Genomic DNA, 18,973 nt, shown 5'->3' with positions numbered 1-18,973 from the left:
GAAAAGAGACACTCGAAATAAGAGAACAAACGAGACTCTTTCACTCATTCAATTGAAAATGAAGAAAATAAAGCATCCTAATCACTTCTGGGAGGAAGAAGCGAGTCCGAGGGTCAAGACACACTGGCACTGGAATGGGAGAAATTCTGATTTTTTTCTTAACTCAAAGACTGGAGCGACTTTTGGGCCAAAAGTAGCGCTGATCGGCACAACCAACACAACTTTCAGGCTAAAACTAGTGCTGGTAGGCCTGATCGGTGCGAATGTTTGGCCAAAAATAGCATTGATCGAGGGATTCAAAGAAAAAAATAAAAAAGAACTTCACACAGGGCCAGACTTAACACATCATAGGGTGGGATAAACCAAGAAAGCACACAAACCAAGCTAAATGAAGCTCTCTAGTCAGGGAGAAGACGGTCTAAACAACTTACAGGGTAGAAATCATGAGAGCAAAACACACTGGCGAAGATCTTTGGTGAAACCTAATCTTCACTTACAGGAATCAGCGTGACTGCTTAACTAACAACAAGCGCCAAAAGGGGGTCGACGCGACTGTTTCTCATCATATCGCCCTGATCAGCATGACTGTCAGTGGATTAATCACGTTGAGCAAGGGAACCAAGAAAAAAACAATAATAATAAATTAAAACAGGTACCAGATCTGCTACTATGAATTTCAAACTCATACTAGTAAGCAGAAGAAAAGAAACAGAACCAAAGGGAAAAAGTGGAACTAGAAAAATTCACACAAAATCATGAAATCTCAAACAAGACAAATAGAAGGATTGGCTCCCTAGTATGGTCGCCAATTTGTGGTGAAGTAAAATTATAAGTGCAGACACAAACAGATTCCTCTAGCCTGATAATGGGTCTAGCCACAACTGATACATTCTATGGAAGATTTCCTTAGGTTAGAACCAATTAAAGGGCCTACCTCTTAGTACGTTTATCCCATTTCATGATGTCCATGCTTGCTCGCTCTAGCTATCTCTCACTTCCTTCTTCAAGCACCTGAAACAAGTAAACAACAGCAAACAACAACCGTGATAATAGACAAATTGTAATTCAACCTACTTAACAAGTCAAGAAACATTAAGCCATGAACATGTAAGATGAAAAATCATGTAGGAAATCAATCGATAGTTGCATATATATTGAATCAAGAAGTGATTACAACCATTGTCTTGACGTTGCCATTCTCCTCCGATAAAACTAGGTTCCCACACACTTCTGCTAGCATTCCATGATGGCCTCAACAATAGTAGTTTTAAGGCTTTTCCCTTTAGGCTTCACACTAAACCAAATTCACACTTCTCCCTCACACAACTAGAGAGCTACAACTATGAATAGCTTGTTGTTTACTCCAAACTTAATTAGCATTAGCACACCAATATTAACACTTCAACACTAGTCTATGCTTGGGAAAAGGGGAGGTTTATATAGCATGAATGGATGGGAGATGGATCCTCTTCTCATGGGAGAAGGTCTTATCTCTTGAAGTAGTTCCATCATTATAGGGTAAAGGATCCCACACTAACATCCTCAACCCCATCCAGTCTAACCATTTACCAGACTTTCGTTACGAAGCTTCTAGAGCTGAAAGCTTCAACACTTTATTTAAAAAACTTTCCATAAGAGGACCAGCGTGACTGGAACAAAGCTCAGTCGCTCCGGTCAGCGTTAGGGACAATGTTAATCCCTGCATATCGGCACGAGGAGGACAAAGGCCATTAGCACTAGTCTTGTAATCTGGGAAAAACGGAAGATTTTGGGGAAATAGTGCAAAAGGGAATTGTTCTGCTCATGAAGAGGGACACAATGGGAGTTTCTTCATGAAGGGAAAGCATGTAGGGTTCACTGTAGAGGTCCTCCAGGATCAAGGAACAGGGAGTACAGGACAGTGAAAAAATGCTGTGTAACAAGGATTTCTTTCCTTAAGTTGGTAGGCCATATCAAAGTCGAAAGCATTGAGATAATGAAGTAAATCCAACCCAGGAGGAGGCTTTATCTCTGCAAGAATAGAATTGTACACTTTATTGAACCTCACAGAAAGGTCTTGGATAGTTTCTCTAGGCTGTCTTTTTAGATTATTATACTCATTTAGAATTTGCAAGGGATTCATCTTCTCATGCCGCCTTGCAAGAAAATCATCTTCCAACTCTTGATAATTGGAAAAGGCTCCCAGGAAAGAACTCCTTAATCATTTCTTGATATCACCAAAAAAAAATTGAGCAAACAATCTGACCTTAACATCATCATGGTCTACTTCCTCCAAACCTACAAAATCACTGACCTTATCAACATGTTGTTTAGTTGTAACTTCTCATGCACCATCATATTGGGGAAGCCTTTAACCGTAATTAAGAGGCAAATCATGAAGCTGAGCGGGCAAAACCAGAGGGGCATATCTCGCTGCCATAACTACTACCTGAGTAGTTGGGTGACTAGCAGGCGGTGTGATAGAAACAACAGATGATGGAAAAACTTGATGGGTAGAAGTTGAAACAGATAATGGAGGACCCCATAATGATGTAAAAACAAAACCAGAACTTGAACTGACTTGTGAAGGGACTGTTTTTTGAGACAAGACTGTCTTTTCAGCAGTTTCCTGAACTTTATTAACCAAACTTTTCAGTTTACTAAACTGCTGAAGAATATTTCGACTGAACTCCTTTTCTAGAAGTGGGGTATAAGGACTAACAATAGACGAATCCACTAGAATTTCGGGAATACAGGAGCAGGATCTGGTTTTGGACAGAGGAACTTCAGAAGCAATTTCTGGTAAAGAGACAAATCTTCTAAGAGGGATATTACTTGCTTGACTTTCCACCACAATCCTCTCCTTCCTAAGAAGTCTTTCAAGATCACAAACAACCACAAGGGGATTTGGATTAGGATTCTTCCTAGTATACCTCCTAGAAGCCAGATCTTCTCATATAAATTTGCATGCAACTAATTTCACTAACAATCAAAACAACTATGAAAATTTCAGCCTATGGTGTAACTCTGAAAATAAAACAACTCCCTGAGAAAAATTAGACCTTTCGATCCCCGACAACAGTGCCACTATGTTAACACTCCATGATTCATTTTAGGATGAAAGAAAAGGGTCACAGAGGTAATCGGAGGGGGCTCTCTCACTCGGAAAACTCAGAGATAAAAAACTTTGAAGAACAAATTCTATCACAAACTAGAACTGAAAAGTTTTTTATTTTTTAGTGAAGGATTCTAGAAAAACTAATGCATGTGATCATGACCTCCCTGGTTCATCATGCCTATGCATTTCCCAACCAGTTTCATATACAAAGGCTTGACTAGTACACACTCCGAAATAGGAAAACAGTTTGTAGTATAGTGGAACGTGAAAATCAAAACACTCATCTACAATAGCAGAACAAATGAAATTTTCGTTACTGCAATTTCAATGAATGAATATCAAGAGGAAGAAATAGACATTAAAAGGCATAAACATTTCATTTGCAACTGAAATATTCAATTCAGTGTAATAAGAGCATACAAAATGAATTCTAATGAAGTTGTTCCATTACACCTTTAAAGCATATTAGGAAGAAAACATGAATAAGATGACAAATAAACTAGAGAATGACAATTTCGAAGCATCATACCGCAATAATCTTTGTAATGCTAACTGGAATAACTTCAACATCAAGCATATTTATTAATAAAGATCACAGCATGTGTCTACAATAGCTCAGAACAATGTTCAAACCAACAACAACTTGTTCTATCTATATTTTTCAATTTAAATAGATCTAAGACAAGGAAGATACATTGCATCATTGATCCAAACATTGGATCGAACTGAACCCAAAAAGAGGAAAGATTCTATTGTTTTAGTCCTTTTCCTAAAAAAGCAAGAAAACATAAAGTATTCTTGACTTTATCTTAATATAAAAAACTAAATCCCTATAATAGAAAGCCTACTTCGAATAATATCCTCATGAAATAAAATAGCAAAAAGAAGGACAGTTGGTTGTTGACTGTGCAATGACTCTATAGCAACTGCACAACAACTATGATGGCACTTTATGCTTCCAAAGATGGCACGTGGCTAACAACTAATGGTTTGAGATGGCTTCCACCACTGCTCCATGTTCACACCTTTAAACTCTGACATCTGGCTCCTTCCCAATGCTCGTGCAAGTTTGTAGGTAGGCTCTGCGCAACAACGACGTAGCAATTGCATAGCAAACTTTCAGACTACCTCTTATATGCCCTTTAGTCTTAATAAAACGCAACCATACTACTATAGGCCGCTCCAAACATCATAATCATTCCAACACACTGATCGAAAAAACATCTGCAACTTGAACCCAAAAAAGAAGTACCCCTGCTGTGCAATGTAAATATTTTGAGAGAAAAGCTAATTTTTCAAAACTTCAAGCAATGACATGTTACCTCCACTTCCTTTTGCTGGAGGTCTTGCTGGTGGAAGCTTGGCTCTTTGAAGCTTGAGGTGTGGGATATTTGTGCTCAGTGGGCACTAGAAGAGTGAGCTTTGTTTCAGATAGAGCCTTAGACCTCAACCTTGGCACTCTTCCAAGTGAAAGTGCTTTGGTTGCCTCCTTGTACTTCACCAATTCCCATGCCTTCATATTCCTCAGGTTTGCATTCAAGACCGGGTTCCTAACATAGAGGTTTTTGCATTGTCTTCTTATAGGAATTGACTGTTTAACAAAATGTTTACTTTTGTCAAGGGCTTTGGATGCCTCACGTACTTCCTTGTCACAATTCTCCAGTATATGTTGCACAGATTTCTTGTAATTCTGATTCTCTTGCATGAATCTCTTAACCTGCTCCTAACTCTCCTCAAGCTCTTCTAGACATCTCTTGTACTTTTTCCACTGGTCAGAATGTGGCTTACCAAGTGCTTGAGCCACCTTTTCATTTGTTGCACATAACTTAGTTTTGACTTGCTTGATCTAGTTGTAGACCCACTGGACTTCCCTCCAAGTTCTTTGGCCTGTTCAGCAAATGAAACATGTTTACCTTTGTCCTTAGCAATGGGTTTAGGAGGTGTCTCTTCCCTTTCAACTGCTGGTTGAGCTGTTTGTTTCAAGTCTCTGTTTTTCTTCTTCAAGGATGCTATCTTCATTTGATACTTAGAAAGAGCTTCCTTCTTTTTTCCATCTTGGGGTTTTCTTCTTCATACTACATGGTATCTTGTTCAAACTACATTGGTTCTTCTTCTTGTTCAAACTAGATTGATTCATCTTGCTTCATTTCTTCTTCTTTACTATCCTCTTGTTTTTCTCAGAAATTTCAACAACTGCTTGGGAACTACTCCCCCCACACTCTTCTTGGCCCTTGACCTAGTCCTTGGACTCATCACAAACTCTTCATTCTTGACTGTCTCTTCTACTTTAACTTGAAACTTGGTGATCTGAGATGATGCCACCTGAACCTTTATTCCTTGAGTTTTCTCTTTTGCCTTTTGAAATTTGCGTCTTACCCTGCTTACCAAGTTTGCCTATGGACTTCTTGCTGGGTTTTTCATCCTTTTCTTCAACCAACTTTGTCTCTTTCACTATGTGGGTGACCTTCTTCTCATGTGTTTCATGCACTTCTTGTTCCTCCTCAAAAATTTTGACTGATGAAGATTCTGTCTATGCTAGTAAACCAATGCTAGATAGAAAATCTGACCAATAAATCTTGTTCTTATCAACTGCAAACTTGACCAAAATTTTAATGAGGGGGAAATGGAAAATACTGGACATATGGTTATCCTTCTAGAGCTGAACTTTTGTTGCCATCCTTTCCAGACTTTTGAGTAAGAAGAAAGGTAGGTTCATGGGTTTTTTGTCTGTGAAATTCCATAGAAGCCTCAAATGATACTGGTAAACCCTGCTAAATCTTCCCTCACATGTAAAATATCTTTGAATAACTTTTAAAATCTCGTTGTAATGGTCTTGAAGGTATGGTGGGGAAAGTTGTAGCAAACTTATTACTAAACTCAGGTTTGACAAACTATTTGAAAGCTGAAATATCAAGCTTATCACCTTTGAACCACTTTTCACCTGTTGTGGGGAGGCTTGTGGCATCTGCAATGAGTTTTTTTGTGACAAGAATTTCCACATTTCCCAACTTAACTCTGTTGTCATGGAAGTTTAAGGCAAACAGGTTAGCCAGTCTTGTGTTATGACCTACTTTCTGAACTTTTTGACAAAATAGAATGCAACTAGCATTATCGAAGGCAACTCTAATGGCTGGGGAGGAATTTATTAGGTTTAGAGTGTTTGGCTCAATGCATACAACATCCCCTCCCTTTCTGCTAGTAGTAGGAGCCATTAAACCTAACACCTGGCAAATTCATATTAAACTTTATGGTAGGCTACGTGTACAAGACAGAGAATGAGAGACTCAACAATTGTGACAACGCAAAACTCCACTAGACAGCAGTACTACACAGTGATGACAGAGCAGGTTTATAATATTCAAGGTGAGCGAGAAAGCATTCTATTTGACCTTATAACTTACCCTAGCCACTCAACATTGCAAAATGACCACGATTTCTCATTTAAAAGACACAACCTCAAGCTTTAAGGTTTGACTGTACACGTGGCTGACAGGGTGTGCGCAACGAATTTTTCAAAGAGAATGCAATAAGAGCAACATTGTCCTTAATCAGAGTGTTAAACATAAAATCTACATGCTAGGAAACTGAGTCATACCTCCCACAAACTGAAAATCAATCTGTGTTAGCACTAGTAGCTTCAGGGACACACTGCGTAGCAACAACATAGCACAATTTTTTGAAACTCTCTGCAACCTGGCCTTCAATCTGTAACCAGTCTTCAAATCTCTTGCACGATGAACCAATACATTTGCCTACAATCAAAAACAATGAAAATGGCGGCCTCCTGAAGTGATTTGAAAATGATTTCTAATCTTTGATGACATAATTAAACATGTTGTTTAATTGGCGCTCCACTTGAAAAGCAATCATATTTGAATTTAAGAGCATGATAGGATCTGGATAAAAGATGTGGGTATGATGGCAAAGTTTGTGTATGATGTATGTAGGTGATGTTCACTCATCATACGAAATGATGTTTTAGCAAGGGAATTTAGGCCTAGGGTAAAAGGGGATTTAGGCCTAAAATAGAATAAGGGATGGTATGAAGATTTTAGAAATGGGAAATAGCTCGAAGGAATAAATGGATAGGGGGAATAGAATAGGTAGGGCTAAGGAAAAAGATGGGGAATAAGGAATGGGAAAAATTTTGAGAAAAATAAATGATATTAGAAGAGGGAGAAAATTTGTGATATTTGTAACCATGTTGCTTTAGACATCATCTCTTTGACTATAAATACATGATCAAGTGAACCCTCTAACAAACACTCAGTTTGAGATGAACCCTCAGTTTGACACGAACCTTGACTCAAAAATTATAATGACAACTCTCAAAACCTTGAACACCCTTTCCCATTATCGATCCAAACTTTGATGACCAAGTTCATGATGACTTCCCAAGCAGTGGTTGGTCGAACTCATGACAGTAAAAATGTTTGTGAATTTGATGTGTTCCATGACAACAAAATTATGGATTTGAAGACATTCAACTACTAATAAACTAACTGAATCTAACAAACCCTTCGTAAACTTATTCAATTTGGCCCAAAATTGTGAGGTATTATTTATTTAGAGGTTTTTTTTAATTTTATTAATTATTAAAAATATATATATATATATATATCTTTAATTTTGAGAAAAATAAATATCTGAAAGCAAACTTCTATGATTCATGATAAATTACATAAAAGTTTTGAAGTTACAAATTTGGAACCAAACTTCTATGGTTCATGATAAATTACATAAAATTTTAAAGTTACAAATTTGGAACTAAACTTCTATGATTCATGACAAATTACATAAAAGTTTTAAAGTTACAAATTTGGAACTATTCACTGTAGTTCATCTTCATCCTATAATGAACCTATTTCAAAACGGCTAGACTTTAAAATTTCTATAAAATTTATTAAGAAAAAACTTGATATAAAAATAAATCTTTTTAATATCTTAAAATATCCAAAGTTCAGCCCCCAGCCCTACTACTACGGTATTTAAAACAAAAATACAATTTAGATTATTCTGCCAACTCTACCACTTTATTTTTTACACTTTTTAATTCTTAAAAAATTCGAAATTTAGATGATTACACATTGTTTCAAGTGAATTAAACTGGGTTTTTTAGATTATTCTCCCAACTCTACCACTTTATTTTTTACACTTTTTATTTCTTAAAAAAATAAATTTAGATCATTACACATTGTTTCGAGTGAATTAAACTGGGTTTTTCTCGGATTCATTGAACAAAAATGCTCTTACAAAAAGACAACTTTCTAGGACAAAATGCTCCACAGGGAAAACTTCCCATGTACTCGATATTTTCAAATTACAACGCAAGTTTTTGATATGAAATAAACCGACACTAAGATTCCCATAGTGAAGTGCGATCTCACTTTCTTAAAAAGAAAGCAAGGAAATAAATGTAAACCACAAAAGCTAGCACAAATGTAAGCAGCCACGCTCAAAAGATGAATGATGATTAAGATATGGTTAATCTACAAACCACAATTTTAGATGGTTTTGTACAGCTCATTTAATTTTTATTTCTTATTACAATAGCGAATTGATGCAACTTCTTACAAAATCCTAATCATTCTATTTTTAAATATCAATTAATAACCAAACTGCAACACAAAATATGTAAAATTGAGAAATTTTATATATATATATATATTCAATTTTTTATTACAATAGTACACTTCTTGCAAAATCCTAGTCATTTAACTTTTAAATATCAATTAACGACCAAGCTGCAACACAAAATATGTAAAATTGAGAAATATTTTACAATTTACTTATAAACATTTTATTTATATATAAATTTGAGAAATATTTTTCAATCCATTTGCAAATATTATATATAAATATACATAAATTTCCATTCAATTTTGACAAAATAGTAATTTTCAGAACAGTGTAATTACTAAACATTTTGGTCTCTTGGAGATTTTCATCTTTCATCAAAATCCTAAGATATAGGATAATAAACATTTTGATCTCTTGGAGTTTTTCATCAAATCCCAAGATACAGGAAAAAAATAATCTCCGGTTTTGAAATGCATAATTAAATATATATAGATTCAATACTTTTAAAAAAATTTAGACACTCAAATATGTATAGTTGAATGTATATATAAATTCAATGTTTTCAAAAAACTTTATAGTTGAATGTATATATAGATTCAATACCTTAAAAGAAAGACATTAGACAACTCAAATTTTACTTACTCAATAACTCAAACTTACCCTTTTAACAAATTTCTAACTAAAAAAATATCCAAAATCCTTATATCTTACTTCGACTATGGCATAATTTGACTATGCTATAATTTAAAATATATATAAATGAATGATAGAGATTATATTTAAAAAACATAAATGTAAATGTATTTTTTTTTAAATACTAATATTTTCGAATCATTTTTTTTCAGAAGGGAAATTCCCTTTGAAGAAGCTTTATACAGATCGCAATTTTTACATTACATATATACAAAGTCAAGATGAGTACAAATAGCTGCACAGCTTTGCCTCAAACTCTGTGTCTAGATTTTTTCCATAATAATCGCTAAATGTGAAGCTTATTATCTATGCTTTGTCCCTATACAAAAAGGATGAGTCAATCTGAAACCATCCATTCAAACACAGAACAGCAAGGCAAATATGCGTCCTGTCGTGAGCTATATGGGTAACATTCATCAGAGAATCTACCAAGCCTATATGCTAGGCAGACCTTGCACTTTCTCCATGATGTTTTAATTTGGATTGTCGAAATGCAACTAACAACCACCCTCAACAATCTAACATCTTAGAGTACAAACTCTGCCCGACATATAACCTTAGGCTAAAACTTCCATTATGCATTCATTTCAAAATTGTTTCTTTGCTGTTCACATTTCAATCACCTTCACATGTGGCTGCAACTGCTCCAGTAATCCCTCCTCAGCCCACTGCTTAGGACAACCCTTAGCATCAAGGTACTCCAACGACATACAATGTTGGATACCTGGCAGCCCTTCTAACTCGGAGCACTGATGAACATTTAATACCCGAAGCTTTGTCAGTTCGGCCAATCCCCGTATGCTCTTCAGCTTCGCACAATCATATGCCTGCAACTCTTTCAAAGATACCAACGTTTCAATACTTGGCAGCTCCTCTACATTTTTGCAGCGACTAATGTCCAGCACTTGAAGTTTTGCAAGACCAGAAAGCCCTGCTATTTTCCTCAAGTTAGAGCAATTAGTCAATTCCAGTTTTATCAGAGTCTTTGGCAATGTTCCGACCTCCACCAGATGATTACAAAACCTGAGGGAGAAATATTGAAGGATGGGGCAGACACCTGTGGCAAATGATACCTCTGATAATTTCGTGTTATACAGTTCTAAGACTTGCAGCCGAGGCATGCAGTTATCATTGGGAGATTCTAAATTATTCAATGTTTGCAACGGGCAATTCAATACTCTCAACTCAGTCAACTGAGTCAACAGTCGAACAGTCACCGGCAAATGTTTCAATTCATTGCAATTCTCGAGCCTCAATTCTTTTAAGATCTTCATGTGACCAAGTGAAAGTGGTAGACTGACCAGCGAAGGGCTCCCTATTTCCAGAACTTCTAAATCGCCCAAGTCTCCAATTTCATTTGGAAATTCTTTTATGTTTGTACCCCTAAGATCTAATTTTTTTAGATACTTTTGATATGCTATTTGGGGAGGTAATATTTCAATGTTCTTACAATATGAAACATTTAAACATTCAAGTGTGCTGATGTTTCCCAGTGTTTCGCTAGAGACGGTTAAATTATAGCACCAACTCAAATCAAGATATTTAAGACGAATTAAATTACCAAAAGAACCTGGAAGCATCTGCAACTGTAGGGAGTGAGACAGACCTATGTATTTCAGGTTTATTAAATTACCGAAAGACTTTGGAAGCACCTGCAAATGAGATGAGTGAGACAGATCGATGTAATCCAAATTTATTAAGTACCCAAAGGAATCTGGCAGTGACTTTAGATTTGGGCAACTTGTTAACTCCAATCGTTTCAACGACACCAAATGACAAAATTCATCCGGCAAAGTTTTAAGATTAATTTTATGGAGGACAATCAGTTCGAGGTGGTTAAGGTGCCCTATGGATTTTGGTAACTTTGAAAGGGGAGAATAAATAACTAACTGTCGCAACAGCAAAGGTGCCTGCAAAATGTTCCAGGGTTTTAATCGTAAGAAAGAATTCTACGATTAGCTTCTGCAAAACCATTTAAATTCTGCAAAACCATTTAAATTCATTGCAGATCCTACTGTGTGAAATCAATAACGAATAAACACATACTTTAAATCGCCAAAAATTTATTTACCTGATATCCGGATTGCCACAATGATTTCAAATTTTTCCCCCGCACTTCTAAAACCCTAAGGTTCTTCGTAGGGATCCAAGAAGGCAGAGAAAACCAGGGGCATTTATTCCAGCGAAGCCATATAAGGTTGGGTAATCGCACCCTCCTCAAAAATCGCTCCACCAGATCACCTTTACTATCAAGAAGTTGCAACTTCTTAGTAGCGATGCCACGATAAGCTGTATTGTGGCAAAGCTTCCTCACGCAGTGCCGAAGCAGCCGGTGACTCCAGCTTTTGTAGCATGATATTTGTGAGCTCTTGTCATCGCTATCTGGGTTATCAACACCAGGCGCCCTAATTCCACGCACTTCTGTGGTTGCCTGTTTATTGGTGAAATACAAGGATAAGAAAATTTACAGACATTTATATCAAACAATTTAAAAAAAATTGATTGATGTGGGCACTTACGTATGAGAAATGCTCCAACAGATCATTAATGTTCTCTGTCCAACGCCATATACGACGGGCTAATCCCGAAGCCTCCGCAATTTCTCTTCCCATATCTCTAAGCTGTCCATGCATTCTTATCTTGTTTTCAATAACCTCCACGAGACATCTCTTTTGTAGATGTTCAAACCCCAGCGAACCTTTCCAGCCTGATCCATCCCATATTCTTATTGCCATATCCCTTTCTTCTCCTACAAAGAAGCAGGCGATGTCCAAGAATATTTGTTGTTCATCTTGATTAAGCGCATCGAAACTAATTTTAAGTTTCATTCGGATCTCAGAGGGAAGTATCTGTTCAAGTCTATTCAATAGGGCTTCCCAATATGATAGCTCTTCTTTGCCATTAAGGAGTGCCCCAAAAACTTTCAAAGACAAAGGCAACCCATCACAGGCTTTTATGAACTTCTCTACGAGATAGTCAAACCCTGGAAGTGGATAGGGCTGGCTGAAGGCATGCAAGCAAAAGAGTTCCTGGGACTGTTGTGCATCAAGACCTGTTAATTTATAAATTGATGTGTTTTGAACTCCTGAATTTGTGAGAACAGTTTTGTCTCTAGATGTAATCAAAATTAAGCTATCTGCCCTGAGTACACTTTGAACCGGCAAAAATGCATCCAGCTGATTTGCCTGATCTATGTCATCAAAAACTATGAAAGCATTAGAACATGAGAGATTTCTTTTAAGAATCTCTATGCCTTCATAGACGCTTTCTATATGAATATCAAAGTGAGTCAAGCCGTTGAGAAGTTCACTCTGCAAATGATGTAATGAACCTTTATTTGCATTTTCCCTGATATCACATAAAAAGTAAGATTTACTGTAATCTGACCTCTTCCTGTTGAAGAGTTCTTTCGCCAGGGTTGTCTTTCCAACCCCGCCCAACCCAACAATCCCCACGACCTGAACCTTTCCACTCTCCTGCTGCTGCTGCAACAGGACTCTATTTTCAAAATCCTTCACCTTTTCCTCCAAAGCAGTTCGATATTTGGCGACATTGAATATCGGTTTTTTCACCTGTTTCAACACGCATTCAACCACTTGATCTAGCAACTCCCCTTCGTCTCTGGTTATTCACAAGAAAATAAATACAGCTAATGAGAAACATTAACCTATGTATATCTAATCAGCGTGAAGTACTACAATACTGAGAGGGGAGGGTTGAGATCTCACCCATTATATGCGTCCAGATCGAAACCCCTTATTTCTGCAACACGAGAAAGGGCATCTCTCCAGGTTTGAATGCTGGTGGAGTCGTATCGCGGTTTCCCTTCACCCGTTTGCGTGATTTCTAAGTTGCATAGATCTTGAGCATACACTCCATCTTTGCCCTGCGACAAACGAAGATCATCTGGTTTTACACCGTAAAACACCGGAATAATAGGAGCCTTCGACTCCAACATCAAGAAGAGCTCATTCAAACACGAAGTCGATGCTGCATATGTACGAGAGAAAATAGCCACATGGACTGAGGCGGTTCTAATGGCAGCGTCTATTTTCGAAAAAAAAATTCCCCCCTCATATAATTCCGGCCGATCCAAAAAGACGCGGATTCCGTGTAAACGAAGGCGATGGTAGAGATGGCTAGCCAAGGTTTTCTTAACATCCGGCCCTCTGTGATTGATAAATACATCACAATAGATGTTGCGATTCCTGTGGGAAATAGATGAGGTGGAGGCTGTCGTTGCAGCCGCTAAGGGCGAGGCGTCAATCGCTGAAACTGCAGGACGAAGATTGTGAGAACAAGGAGACGAACTTTCAATTTCTATCCCGATTTCAGTTTCAGTAGGGTTTTGGGGGCATGAGGATACAGGGGATGCCATTGCCAATGCCGATTCGACTATACAAACAGAAATTGGAACCTTTCTAAGGCCGACGCAAATTGCAGGGATGGGAATTGCAAGGGAGGTAAGGATAAGATGATTGGAAATCTGAAAACAAAACGCAAACACTAGGTTTCATCGACAACGGGAATCTCTTTTTTCAAAAGGTAAGGAAAGGAGAACCTGTAAACGGAGGTGAAATGTCAAATCGATGCCATTCGTCGAAGTTACGTTTATAATGAAACGCTATCCGCCCAAAGTAAACATTGCAAGTGTTCCAAAGCCATTGGATGACGGATGGATAGGGTGGAGCGTTGGTCGTATTGCCCTGTGACCAGAATGGAATTTGACGGACATTAGTGGACAAATTGTGGCATGGATGAAATTTGACGGAGCCAACAAAAAAATCTCCACCTGTCAACATTTTGTCATAATCAAAGTAGACAAAACCATGTGCTTTCAAATTTGAAATTCCTACCTGACGGCCAATATACCGGTCAGTTCTCAGTTTTCATGTCTGCACCTGTCAACATTTTGTCATAAAATAATCAAAGTAGACAAAACCCTGGTGTGCTTCAAATTTGAAATTCCTACCTAATGGGCAATACGGTTAGTTCTCAGTTTTCATTTCTACGGTATATTTGAATTGCATTCACGTAGTCTAATCGAGGTGGAGGAGTTGCGTGGAAAGTTATGGAAATTCTGGTCATATTTTTCGAGGTGGAGGAGTTGCGTGGAAAGTTATGGAAATTTTGGTCATATTTAGAGAAAATCTGACAAGGATTTTTGTAAATCAAGGGTTGCGTGGAAAGTTATGGAAATTTTGATCATATTTAGAGAAAATCTGACAAGGATTTTTGTAAATCAAGTTATAGTTGTTAAACTTCAAAATTTTGGATTGGATTCGCGTAGTCTAATCGAGGTGGAAGAGTTGCGTGGAAAGTTATGGAAATTCTGGTCATATTTAGAGAAAATCTGACAAGGATTTTTGTAAATCCAAGTTATAGTTGTTAAACTTCAAAATTTTGGGTGTCCTAAACGTTTTTGATGGTGCTGAATTCATTTCCACCACCAAAAATATGATTTAAACACTGCATCTACAAGATTTTTCCCTGGATTTCAGTGACTTTTGACCATCACGGCAATTCCTCCACTTCATTATAATACTCCGATTAGATTGTGTGAAGAGTCGATGAACACTTTGTGGACCTCAAACTTTATTGTCCACTTCAATGTACCTCATTTATTATCTAGTCTAACCAAAGCAGTAAATCTGTAAAAAAAATAATGAAAATTTTGACAATATTTTAATAAAAATTGGTAAAAAAAATAGAAAAATTTAATTTATAGTTATTATATTTGAAAATTATAAATATCTTTTGAATTTTTAATAATACTAATTTATTTTCATCATAAATTCAATGACTACTAACGTCAAATTTAAACAAAACAAAAAAATTAACCAAATTCCAACAACAATTTTTTTTTTTTTTTAACCGTCCAGCTAAATATGCCACCTCTGTGGACAATGCCATTCAAAATAAACAAACCTGCAGAAGAGGTCCTTTCGCCCCGCACCCACAGCTAAACAACATTGAAAACGACTACGCACGTTCTCCACTAGGACCTTGCAAGTTGCAACACAGCATCGAGAAAGCTGCGTGTACATGTTTTATTATATGTAATAATGGAATATAATCCGAAATAGCAGGGTTTTTTATTTTAAAGAAAATACACAAGATTATAATTATAATTCAATTCGTTAGTTTGTCGAAATCCCTTACCAAGTTATTGGCTCTCTTTCAAACCAATTAGGCGTGAGGGTTTGTGGGCTGGCTTAGAGGTGTTATAATTTAATTTAGATATGTTAAATATAAAAAATGTAATTAGGGTGTTATAATTTATTTAGATATGTTAAATATAAAAAATGTAATTTTTATATGATATGATTTAGATAAAATTAGGTCATTGAGTGTGCCATAAAATTGTTTTTGTTTGGTTAGGAGTTCGTCTTTTTCAATCTCTCAAACATAAGAAATTAATCTCCTTACACTATGGGTCTTACCTTTGGAAAGAGGCTCAAGATTTTAGAAATCATGGCTAGAGTCAACTCATATATCATGTTTGATCTAGAGTGCAATGGTTTGATTCTTCACATGTTCTAATGCTTCTTCAAGATTAAAAAACATCATCCTAACAATGTCAAAACAAATATGTGAGCTATTTTGTCTTCAATTATGGGAGATCGTGATGTAATTTGTAAGCAACAACAATCCAAGTTGTTGGCCATTTGGTAGAAGGAACATATTATCTCACTTGTAGCTCATGAACTAGCAAAAAGGTTGGTTGAGCAGAACATGTGGTTGTTCAAAAGGCAATTGAGAAGGAGGAACTAATGAGGATGAAGAAGTAGATTTGTTCATCTAATTGCTTGAGTGGTGTTGGTGAAGACAAGGATGCAAAGGTTCAAATAGGCAACAAGAACAAATTAAGAAGGAAAAATCTTTGTTTTAGCTACAAGGGACCCTAGGAGCCTAATCACTCATGCTCGGATAAAATAATAGAAATGACAGGTGTAGAGCAAGAGGAGATTTCTTTAGATAAATTTGATGAGAATGAGATGGGTTCTTCCACTATAGTTAAGTCCATTGATTTTGATAGTGGTTCACCAATGCATCCATGTTTGATGGCTGAAAATGGTCAGCGTGAGGAGGAGCATGATATACATAGTGTGCATTATGAGCCATCTTTGGAGAGCCTGCCGAAAAAGGCTCAAGTTGGAGTCGTATTTGAGGAAGTTGAGCATCCATCTTTAGTTCCAGCCATTGATGGGGTGAAAGTAGATGCAAAGGTATCCAGTACATCCAGATGATAGTCATCGAGAAAAGATTGAGCATCTCAAGACATATCTTATGGCAATGAAGTAAAAGACCCAGACACTCTGAGGTGTCATCTTACAACAGATCAGTAAACTTTAGGAGTTTGGAGTTGTATGTGCCAAGTCAGTGCCCAAGTCGTCTAGCATTAGGGAACAATTAACATCCCTAAATGGGCAACCAGGGTAGCATACTCTAGATTTCTGACATAGCCCTCTTAAGGAGTACATAGATAGGGCTTGCAACACTAACAACCCACCTCTATACATTGCAGAGAGCGGTAGAATTTTCTAGGTGGACCTTATGGGTTGACTAAGTGGAGCAACATGAGTTAAGCATGGGGTAGCATTGGCATAGTGAACTTATTCCATGTACAAGTGTTCATGCATTCGATCCTTCCCACAGGATGCATTGACAAGAGATTATGATTCGGTATTCCATTGATGGGGCGATTCTTGGGAAGATCTTCTTAGTCAAGGGCATAGCACAACAAGAGCCCTTAGACATGAGGGATATGAGATGCTCAAGTTGGCAATGGGATGCAAGTGGATCTATGGATGGCAAGATGAGTTAGAGGTTTATTTGGGATCCAGGTATCAAGGGATCCGTTCATGATTTGGTGGCACAGAGTCATGATGTGACATAATGGTTTATATGGGATGTTGGCATTGGTGTATAGGTTCCTTTATGGTTGACAAATGTGGATTGCTTGAGGGAAAGAAATCTTGGGGTGGGAGGATTTGTAATGCTCCCATTTTGTGTTTCCCTTATGATGCAGCTAGGGTGGATTTCCAGGGTTTGTGATAGCAAAGTCACAAGAGCAAGATTACGTCATTGGTGGGCCCAGAGGGTTTTAGAGGAGTTTTATGGGGTTTGGCAGGGTTTGCTTGCTATATTTCAACATTATGGCTAGTTTTGCATAGTTGTTCTTTGTTCAGTTACATTATGGCGATTTCTATAAAACGAGGTTATTATCAACGTATTTTACTTAAAAACACTAAGGGTGTTAATTGGAGCATATTAAATGGAGAAATATCTTAAAGTAATAGCTCATTGGAACTAAGATGAAGACATCTACAAGATGAGATGGTGAAAAGTGACTTTCAGGGGTTGGAGAAACCATGGAGGTAGATTAATCATTTTCTGGTATTAAAAGTGACTTAAATAAAATAAAATAAAAAGAGTCACTTAAATAAAATAAAAGGGAGAAGCCTCTAGAATGGAAATAAAATTTTAAATAAAAGTTCTTCTAGAAGGTTAGAGAGAGATCCGTCAAATTTTTAAAAAGAGGGGAAGCAAGTCATTTGGGAGCATCTTGGATTTGTAGTATTTTCTATTGGAGAGGCTTTGGGAACGTGGTTCTTAGTTTCAGAGAGCCATAGGACAAAAACCCTTGGGTTCCATATATGTGTGTTGGATGAAAACACAACTCATTGTTGAGAAGATTTCATCGAGAGATCTTAATGGGCTTCATTTCAAGATTTCTAGTTGCAGTTGCAGGAGTTTGGATTCAGTATTACCGTAGTCATCTTGAGGCTATCATCTCAACTATTGTGTTGGTATGTAGTTTTGCTTTAATTAAATAAAGTTGAGTTTGTTGCATGTGTTCCGCCTTTTCTTTAAATTTGTAGCATTTCTGATTTCTTTTAGTTCTGCGATTTTATTTTGTAATTGTTGATGTTTATAATTTTTATGGTATTTTTGGATAAAATTCATGAAGTAAAAATAAAAATAAAAGGAACAGCTATGTGTCCCAGAATTCCTTGAATTTGATCTAAAAGTTATATCACATTTTCCTTGAATAACAGTGATGAGTTAACCTACATTTGTAGATAGCAGCCAACGATGGTTGTCCCTGCTATTGGTTTGACAACTTAATTATGATAGGCTCTACCAATATTTGAAAAAAAAAATATTTAGATAAATTGAATCCACTTAAATCTGTTAAAGGTAAATATAACTTTCTATATCAACAATTTTCTATAAATACAAGATTTTTGACATTACAATTATTGGTGGTTTAGAATTTGAATGTTGTTTTAGCAAAGCCAGTATCTCAGACCCATGATAAGATTTACAATATCAAAGGAAATACATTAAATTTTTTTGGTAACATTCATTTTGAAAAAGTTATAGACATAATTAAAGTTTTATTATACTCTAAATTTTGAAAGTACAGTAATATTATTGTATTTTGATTATGATTTAAAATTATACAAACTTATTCAATTTTAAGTAAAATCAATCAAAGTTTGAAAAATTCTTACTTTTTATTATCTCTGTCAGTAGATATTGCATTGAGTTTTTTGGTCAAATCCATATTAGTTTGGGATTGACCAAAAAAAATTG

The 18,973-nt window shown here is 36.5% G+C and overlaps 1 protein-coding gene across 1 annotated transcript; it reads right to left on the bottom strand.

Annotated features, from left to right (window-relative positions):
* Positions 1-9,535: 9,535 nt before the first annotated feature.
* On the bottom strand, positions 9,536-13,969 carry LOC149219057 (disease resistance protein Roq1-like). Its single transcript, XM_089384244.1, has 4 exons — positions 13,099-13,969; positions 11,890-12,991; positions 11,442-11,801; positions 9,536-11,280 (listed from the first exon to the last, which is right to left on the bottom strand). The coding sequence occupies exons 1-4, from the start codon at positions 13,746-13,748 to the stop codon at positions 9,979-9,981; spliced, it is 3,414 nt and encodes a 1,137-aa protein (XP_089240370.1). The 5' UTR covers positions 13,749-13,969; the 3' UTR covers positions 9,536-9,978.
* Between the last annotated feature and the right edge of the window lie 5,004 nt (positions 13,970-18,973).

This window comes from Pinus tabuliformis, chromosome Q, assembly GCF_031772625.1.
Source record: "Pinus tabuliformis cultivar Carrire ecotype Pingquan chromosome Q, CPIR1, whole genome shotgun sequence".
Taxonomy (NCBI): domain Eukaryota; kingdom Viridiplantae; phylum Streptophyta; class Pinopsida; order Pinales; family Pinaceae; genus Pinus; species Pinus tabuliformis.
Note: the sequence above shows the minus strand (reverse complement) of the source record. Positions and strands in the feature narration are given on the sequence as shown.